The sequence below is a fragment of the Thunnus maccoyii genome, chromosome 9 (assembly GCF_910596095.1).
Source record: "Thunnus maccoyii chromosome 9, fThuMac1.1, whole genome shotgun sequence".
NCBI classification, from domain to species: Eukaryota; Metazoa; Chordata; class Actinopteri; order Scombriformes; family Scombridae; genus Thunnus; species Thunnus maccoyii.
Genome location: NC_056541.1, coordinates 7,386,945 through 7,396,305, shown reverse-complemented (window position 1 = coordinate 7,396,305; position 9,361 = coordinate 7,386,945). Strand labels below are relative to the sequence as shown.

The 9,361-nt window shown below is 38.2% G+C and overlaps 2 protein-coding genes across 2 annotated transcripts; both read right to left on the bottom strand.

The window, feature by feature from the left end:
• Positions 1–1,106: 1,106 nt before the first annotated feature.
• Positions 1,107–2,636, bottom strand: LOC121903311 (nuclear factor 7, brain-like). Its single transcript, XM_042420207.1, has one exon. It carries the CDS (start codon positions 2,566–2,568, stop codon positions 1,168–1,170), a length of 1,401 nt encoding a protein of 466 aa, XP_042276141.1. The 5' UTR covers positions 2,569–2,636; the 3' UTR covers positions 1,107–1,167.
• LOC121903309 (zinc-binding protein A33-like) lies at positions 1,122–8,907 on the bottom strand. The gene is made up of 2 exons (XM_042420205.1): positions 7,466–8,907; positions 1,122–1,139 (listed from the first exon to the last, which is right to left on the bottom strand). The coding sequence occupies exon 1, from the start codon at positions 8,905–8,907 to the stop codon at positions 7,483–7,485; it is 1,425 nt and encodes a 474-aa protein (XP_042276139.1). The 3' UTR covers positions 1,122–1,139; positions 7,466–7,482.
• Positions 8,908–9,361: the final 454 nt, after the last annotated feature.

The following is a 9,361-nucleotide window of genomic DNA, read 5'->3' as shown; positions in this document are numbered from 1 at the left end:
AGCATCCATCAGATGTACATTTTATAAAATATAGTTGATTCAGAAAAAAAAAATTAAGCAAAATTGTTTTGGTTGGTTTTGTTTATTTTATGCTGATCATCATCTCAACATTAAACCTTAAATACTGAATTAAAATAAAACTGTATTAAAACACTTGTTTCCAAAGAATAAAACAACAGATTCAAAACTGAAATAACTCATCAAAAGACCCAAAAATATAAAAATCTAAATCTGATGACTGAAACTGTCACAAAACTGAATCAAAGCATTCGGTACAGTGGATATATACTACTATACTACTATGAAAACAAGATGCTGATAACCAGGATAATTAACAGCTTTGATTTGTAAAGTTTGTCTCTTGATGATGTGAAACAGTTTCAGCATTTTGTATCCATATTTTCTTGTGAATTTATCTTTATTTTAAGAGGTGACACAACTAACTTAAACACTGAATCTATTTTTGAAAGCCAAGAAAGCAGAATCAGAGTATTTAACAACATAAGTAAATATTCTGTTGAAATCTACTAAAATGTAAGCATGACATCAAAAGCGGGAATTAAATCATCAAGAAATTTCATCCAAACAGAAAATAACTAAACCCTGAACGGCTTAAGGCTCAACGTCTTTCAAAAATTCAGATGAGAACAATGGTTTAGGTTTTCATGTTTTTGCATGAAAACAAGACAAAACAATATCTGTGACCCTCCAAATCAGTTCTGTTGAAGAAAAAATAATAATAATCAATCAGAGCCAGAATGATTTTTGATACACTGAACCACTGAGACTCTGAGTTTAAAGAATAAAAAATGAAATTAAAACATGATTAAAACTGAAATAACTCATCAGAAGATCCAAAAATCTTACAAACTAAAATTGATGACAATTAAAAAATAGAATCACATGACTTGAACAAAAACTGCTCAACATCTTCTAACCAGACTAATGAGATCTAACAAACAGTCTTAATTATCTGTATAAATGTTTATCACTTGATGTAAAATGTGATGATGTGTACCCTTTACACACACACACACACACACACACACAGACACACACACACACACACACACATACACACACACACACACACACACACACACACACACACACACACACACACACACACACACACACACCTCCTGAACATCACAGAGAAATCTCAGTTTAACAGATTTTGATATCAGTGGTTTTAGCACCACCAGCTGGTCCAACACTGAAATAAGGGAAGAGTTTCTCAGTGAAAGTGTCTCTGTGAGTGCAGATGTGAGTCATGTCTTCAGGGTCGTAGAAGGACACCTCCCCCCTGTCATAGTCCAGCTGAACTCTGATCCTCTGGAGACTCTTCTTCACTCTGACAGTCCTACCATCTCCATTAATGCATTTTCCACTGTGATGCTTTAAACACCAGATTCCATTTTCTGGTGAAGGGAGACACTTTCCCTTCCTGTCAACTGACTCTTTAACCAAACCCACATTCCAGCCAGGATGGTCTCCCACCTCCACCTCCCAGCTGTGTTTCCCTGAGCTGAAGCCCTCAGAGCCTAGAACAGTGGCATAATTAGTGTTTCTCTCTGGATTATCAGGGAGCTGCTGCTTTGTGTTTCCACGTCTCACACTGGTCAGATCATCAGACAGATAGTGCCAGGGGCTGGCAGTGTTTGGGTCCAGAATGACAGGACTGAAGTGGACCTTCTCCTTCATCTTCTCCCAGACTCTGAAGGACAGGTTGCCCAGGTGTTTGACCACATCTATCAGTGCTCCTGAGACCAGCTGTGGATCTGACAGTGAGCACTGGTCTCTGGCTCTGGTCTGAGTGGGTTTATAACTGCTGAGGAATGACACGTTGTGTTTCTGCAGGTCTTCTTCGACAGCAGAGATACTGTCTGACAGAGAGGAGATCTGCTCCTGAATCCTCTTCATCTCTCTGCTGATAGTCTTCCCTTTCTGCTCCTCTTCCTCCCTCAGAGCTGCCAGTCTGGACTCCTCTTCCTCTTTCAGGAACTGGTGGAGCTTGTTGAACTCTGCTCTGATCTGCTTCTCTGTGGACAACAGCTGCTTCTTGGAGTGTTCAACCATTTCATTGTATGTTTTCTCCACTTGTTTGTATTTGTTCCTCTTGTCCTGTAGAGACTCTAAGTCAGATTTCAGCTGGTCCTTCAGGTCACTGACTGCTTGTTCTACAGGAACCACCTTGTGACTCTGGTGGAGAGAAACGTCACAGACAGGACACACAGCTCTCTGTTCATCCTCACAGAACAATTTAGGCTCTTCTTGATGTTTACTACACACCACCTCCTTTTCTCCTTTTTCTGTCTCAGATGATCCAGCTTTCTTTCTCCCAGCAAAAGAGTCAGCTAGTTCATTCAGTGTAAGGTTCACCAAAGGATAATCTTTTGAAGATTTTCTTTTACAAATGGGACAGTTTTTGTTTTTAGCTTGTTCCCAGAATTTTTGCAGACAGCTTGAGCAGAAGTTGTGGTTGCAGGTCAGAGACACAGGATCTTTGAAAGTCTCTGAACACACATGGCAAGTCAAGAAACCTTCAAGAACAGCTCTCTCAGCCATTTGTTTTGGTATCTAAATGATCTTTCAATAGTCAGACTCACCAAGTTACTGTTCCTTCACTTGATCACTCAAAGTCCTTCAAATGAGTGTTTTTCAGCAGAGATCTCTCACCCTGTAATGGCGTCTGAACTCTGATCTACAATGTCAAAATCTGCATTCAGTTCCTATTAATAGAGGGGAACGCTGCTATGTAGTTTTATCACCAGCAGATGGTGGTGCCAGCATGTCCCTCAGAGTAAAATATTTTACTCTGAACTCAGTAAAGTACGGATCCTTGTCTCATATATAAGCTTTTTAGTGTCATCATATATGAGAAATAAAAGGTGAAATGGCTACATTCTGTCATCTTTTTCTTCCTTAAGTATAAAATGTAGGAATTTGTGCACTCAAATATCTTAATGATTTTATGGGGGGAATTATGAATTATTATTGTGCACAACTCCAACATGAAATTATTTGTCCAGTGACATAACTCATATTAGAGTAGGTATAATAAAAGGGAAACAGTCCCCCCTGTTGGACACACAAGAGAGGTCAATTAGAATTATGATTGTTATGAATCTTAATTATGATTTTGAAAGGGTATAGGTCTTTTAAGGTTAAGTGACTGAGATGCAAGCACAAAAAACACAAACAAGTCCACTTTAGTTACATACACATTTATTACTAATACTACAGCTACAAGTACTAAACACTACAACATTTTACAAACATGACACAAGAGGGAAAGGGAAACTGGTACACAAGGCTTTGGCTAGTGAATGAGTTGAATGCATGATGTAGAGTTATCTATTGTGTAGCTGGTATGAGAAACCTGATAAACAGGTGAAATGACTGTTACCTGAGAAGCAGCAAGTCAAATCAACAGCACCACAGCTTAGTTCAGAATTGCCAATTGAAATTACAAATCATGAAAGCACCAAGGTTCAAGCAAGTGGATGAAGGTTTCGCACAAATACTTGCTTGCTCCCTGGGGTGGCTTCTTGCGGAGAATGGAGTCTGATGTGCTGGGGTGAGGAGCTGGAGTCTGGATCTGGTAATAATGAGTGAGTAGGCCGGTCCGGACTTGAAAAGGTTCCATTGGAAGAGAGCTCCTGATTTATGCTCTCATGCTCTCCTAGGCTTGATCCTCAACTCGTGACTCCAGATTCAGAAGATGTTCTGTGTCACATCTTCAGGCTAGCAAACTGCAAGCTTGCCACCGGCTTGGCAGAAAGCAAGAAGAACCAGCAAGCAGCATCAAGCAGCCCTAAAGAGCCGCCTAAAAACAGCTTAAAACAGCAAAACAGCAAACAGCCCCAAAACAGCAAAAAGGGCCAAGAGGCTCAGATAAGACACTGTTTTAAAGTTTCAGTCTGCCCGCCCAGAAGGTGCATCCTAGCCAACGGCAGAGGTCCATGCCATTTGAGGGTGTGTGTGTGTGTGTGTGTGTGTGTGTGTGTGTGTGTGTGTGCGTGTAAAGTGTGTATGTGAATGGGGCATGGCATATAGTGCAACATGTCTTGTGCCTTATGCTGGTTTGCCCAGTGATCAATCACTCAAGTCCTAAAAATCAAAATCCACAGTGGGATTAAAGTTGGTGCCAGCTCGTATCTGTGTGTGACTGGCTCTTAGAGGTGAGTTATGATAACAAATGGTGGGGGTCATTTATCCAAATGGTACCAACAATTCACACTGGGGTGTGAATTGGTCTTCCAATTCCAATTGAAGGATCAAAGATGGTTTGGGTCAGTGATCTGGTTTGGTGACAATGCAGGAGATGGGGGTTCCTTATTTTATGGGCCAGCGTTCCTTGGGTGTTGAAGAAAGAGCTGGTCTGTTGTTTGAGGCTTGTGCTGTCTGCATTCGAAACATGCAAGGACTTTATCCTACAAAAATAAAAACGTTAAAGCTCTTAAAAATTCTACAAACCTGAAACTTTAGTCCTCCAGTGAGGAGTGAACACTTCAGCTTTCGCATAACATGTAGGTACTGGGTGAAACTGTTTTATTTAGCCTTCATTTGACATTTTCTGTCTTGTACAGCTTGTTGCTGCCGTCTATTGCACAACTCAAATGTTACCCTGCAATAAAGGAATAGAAGTGGAATAACGAGTGACAGTTTATATGTTTATATATGTGTCCAACTGGCAAAAAGTACTTAACATTTATTTTATGAGTAGTTTTTAAACAAAATGAAACAAAATTCTGTACTATTTGGTTCATTTTTCATCATTTTATCAACAGTATATGTTCAAACAACACAAGTGATACAGAGAACAGAATTTAGAAAACATAATGTGGAGGCTGCTTTTGTCAATCATGATGATGTCACTGATTTGCATTTTTACAGTGAAATATTTGTGGCATAAAGTGTTTGACAGGGGGCAAATATATTTGTGAGTCATTTTTAAAGATTCAAATCTCCAGTAGGAACCAATGTGTTTGGGACTGAGTGTCAGAAAGGCTGGGGACAGGAAGTGTTGAAGGACAGACGTCTGATCTGTTCATGACATTTGATGACAACCAGCCTCATCCTTTAATTTAAAGTGAATATTGTTCAACAGAACATCAAGTGATGAGGAACCAGCAGGATTATAAAGTGTTTTACCTTTGACATCATGTCACAGAACAAAGTCTTCTCATCATGAGTCAACTGCTGCTACTTACTGCTGAACCAGACTGAATGAAAAAATACACAACTTCAAGTTCTTCACTTTAATTTATTTAACGCCAACATAAAAATAATCTTTATACAACACTTAAATCACAATCCTTATCAACACTTCAAATGAAGAAATACAAAGTCTCAAACTGAAAATAGATATATTTCTGGAGGAAACTGTTGTAAATGATTTCTTTGAAATTGAACAGCCTCTTTTAGAGTTTATGTTCATGTCTTGAAGTAGTGGAGGGTAAACACACACACATTCAGTTTTATCATCTGAGGATTTGTTTAATAAAGTTTTCCCTCCTTTTCTGACTGTTTCAATATTTGACACACACAGCGAGGTGCAGACCAGTGTGAGAATTAACACGACTCCATTAAAATAAACATGTTGCACAACTATTCTCTAATATGTCACGCTTTATTACTCACATGTTTTGTCTATTTAGCATCATCAGGGTGGTATGAGGTTGTTTCAGGTTTCTTTATATACAATCAGTTAATTTGTCATGTGACTTTTCAAAAGGAAATATTAACTAAATAAATTCAGACTGTCCATAAATGTTGAAGAAGCGACACAAAGATTATGAGACTGTGTTCTAAAAACTGAAGTTGAAACAGTTTCAGTAAGAAATTTGTTGTTTTGGAAAGAAGAAATTTAGATTTAAACCATTAATGGGTAAAAATAAAAATACTGTATTTTCAAGAATTGGTTGTATAATTGTTTTGTGAGATTTTACCTTTTGTAAAGTCACATGACTATTTGATAGATGTTTGTAAAGAAAGTGAAACAACCTGTGATTTAATTACACATCATGACAAGCAGCATCCATCAGATGTACATTTTATAAAATATAGTTGATTCAGAAAGATGTTAACTAAATTATATTGGTTAGTTTTTTTTCTTATCTGCTGATCACCATCTCAAAATTGCAGTTTATCAATCCATGTATACACCACCAAAATGACACACTCACTATGCAGAAGCACTGTCACAATTAAACACTGAATTAAAATAAAACTATATTAAAACACTTGTTTCCAAAGAATAAAACAACAGATTCACAACTGAAATAACTCATCAAAAGACCCAAAAATATAAAAATCTAAATCTGACGACTGAAACTGTCACAAAACAGAATCAATCAAAGCATTCGGTACAGTGGATATATACTACTATACAATGTTGTTTGACTGAAAACAAGATGCTGATAACCAGGATAATTAACAGCTTTGATTTGTAAAGTTTGTCTCTTGATGATGTGAAACAGTTTCAGCATTTTGTATCCATATTTTCTTGTGAATTCAACTTTATTTTAAGAGGTGACAAAACTAACTTACACACTAAATCTATTTTTGAAAGCCAAGGAAGCAGAATCAGAGTATTTAACAACATAAGTAAATATTCTGTTGAAATTCATTACAAGGTAAGCTTAATATCGACAGCAGGAGTTACCATCTTTAATGCATTTGTTCTTAAGAGAAAATGACTAAACCCTGAATGGCTCAACATCTTTTAAAATTTGAGATGAGAACAACAGTTTATTTGTTCATGTTTTTGCATGAAAACAAGAAAAAACGATATCTGTGATCCTCAACAATAAATTAGTTCTGCTGAAGAACAAAAGAACAAATAATAATTAATCAGAGCCAGTATTAATTTTGATACACTGAACCACTGAGACTCCGAGTTTAAAGTGTAAAAAATGAAATTAAAACATGATCAAAACTGAAATAACTCATCAGAAGATTGATGTCTAATTATGATGAACGTGTAAAAAAACCCAACTGTAGTATTTTGTACAGTCATTACAGTGTATATTATATTTATATTATATTGTGGTCTGACTAAAAACAAGATGCTACTAACTAGGATAAAAAGATATAATAAAAAAACAGCTTTGATTTGTATTTATTTAAAAGTTCACCTCAGATGATGATATAATACAATCTCAGTATTTTGTTGATTTTTTTTCTGGATCAAACTTTATTTACCTTGATAATGTGATTTAAATAGATATTGAAGTCAGAATATATATACGTAAAAGTTTCAATAGTCTTTTAAAATTGAATTTTCCATTGAAAACAATTATTGAGGTGTGCATGTGTCTGTTTTGTACCTGAAAACCACTTTGATCATTTGTTTCATTGAGCAAAAAAATTCAGTGACCCTCAACACCAAATCAAATCTGTTATCAAATCAAAGACAAAAGAAAAAATAATAGAAAAGTAAAACCAAAATGCTGAAAACACAAACCTTCCTGAACATCACAGAGAAATCTCAGTTTGACAGATTTTGATATCAGTGGTTTTAGCATCACCAGCCTCTCCAACGCTGAAATATGGGAAGAGTTTCTCAGTGAAAGTGTCTCTGTGAGTGTAGATGTGAGTCTTGTCCTCAGGGTCGTAGAAGGACACCTCCCCCCTGTCATAGTCCAGCTGGACTCTGATCCTCTGGAGACTCTTCTTCACACTGACAGTCTCACCACGACCATCAATGTATTTTCCATCACCATGCCACAAACACCACAATCCATATTCTGGTGAAGATTGTCTTTTTCCCTTCCTGTCAACTGACTCTTTAACCAAACCCACATTCCAGCCTGGATGGTCTCCCACCTCCACCTCCCAGCTGTGTTTCCCCGAGCTGAAGCCCTCAGAGCCCAGAACAGTGGTATACTCAGTGTTTCTCTCTGGATTATCAGGGAGCTGCTGCTTTGTGTCTCCACGTCTCACACTGGTCAGATCATCAGACAGATAGAGACGGGGGTTTGCAGTGTTTGGGTCCAGAATGACAGGACTGAAGTGGACCTTCTCCTTCATCTTCTCCCAGACTCTGAAGGACAGGTTGCCCAGGTGTTTGGCCACATCTATCAGCACTTCTGAGACCAGCTGTGGATCTGACAGTGAGCACTGGTCTCTGGCTCTGGTCTGAGTGGGTTTATAACTGCTGAGGAATGACACGTTGTGTTTTGGCAGATCTTCTTCAACAGCAGAGATGCTGTCTGACAGAGAGGAGATCTGCTCCTGAATCCTCTTCATCTCTCTGCTGACAGTCTTCCCCTTCTGCTCCTCTTCCTCCCTCAGAACTGCCAATCTGGACTCCTCCTCCTCTTTCAGGAACTGGTAGAGCTTGTCGAACTCTGCTCTGATCTGCTTCTCTGTGGACAACAGCTGCTTCTTGGAGTGTTGAATCACTTCATTGTATGTTTTCTCCACTTGTTTGTATTTGTCCCTCTTGTCCTGTAGAGACTTTAAGTCAGATTTCAGCTGGTCCTTCAGGTCACTGACTGCTTGTTCTACAGGAACCACCTTGTGACCTTTTTGGTGAGGAAAATCACAGACAGGACACACAGCTCTCTGTTCATCTTTACAGAACAATTCAGGCTCTTCTTGATGTTCGTCACACACCAGCTCCTCCTTCTTTTCTCCTTTTTCTGTCTCAGGTGATCCAGCTTTCAGTATCCCAGCAAAGGAGTCAGCTAGTTCCTTCAGTGCAAAGTTCACTTCTGGATCTTTTGAAAATTTTCTTTTACAAATGGGACAGTTTTTGTTTTCAGCTTGTTCCCAGAATTTTTGCAGACAGCTTGAACAGAAGCTGTGGTTGCAGCTCAGAGACACAGGATCTTTGAAAGTCTCTGAACACACATGGCAACTAAGGTAACTTTTGAAAAGAGCATCTTTGTCGGCCATTTTCTTTATTTTCCTAATTATTTTCAAAGAAAGACTCAATAATTTTTAATTTCCAGTTCGCTTCTTACAGTCCTCCAAGCGAGCGTTGTTCGGTTAGAGATTCCAACTCTGTAATGGCGTCGTGGCTCTGTCCAAAGTGTCAGGATCTGCCTTCAGCTTCACCCTCCTCTTTAATTGGTTAATCATTAATGGTAATAAAAGCTGCTTTCTGCTTTTATTACTAAGATATTGAACAAGATGTGACCTACAACCTGTGCAACTTCTCCTTCAGGGTTAAAATTTCATTCTGGACCCCGGACAGTGAGAGAAATCTAAACACAGACAGGAAGGTTAAGAAGTTAAATACACTTCAGGTCACAGCGAAGACAAAGAAACTGTTGCAAAAACAGTTGATGAAAAAAAACCCACTGATAATAGACTCTAAAGATGACATTTATTTACTATATGATGTGAG

What these genes read in the sequence shown, in the direction of transcription:
- LOC121903311 (XM_042420207.1), bottom strand. Translation starts at nt 2,568, where the DNA reads ATGGCTGAGAGAGCTGTTCTTGAAGGTTTCTTGACTTGCCATGTGTGT.
- LOC121903309 (XM_042420205.1), bottom strand. Translation starts at nt 8,907, where the DNA reads ATGGCCGACAAAGATGCTCTTTTCAAAAGTTACCTTAGTTGCCATGTG.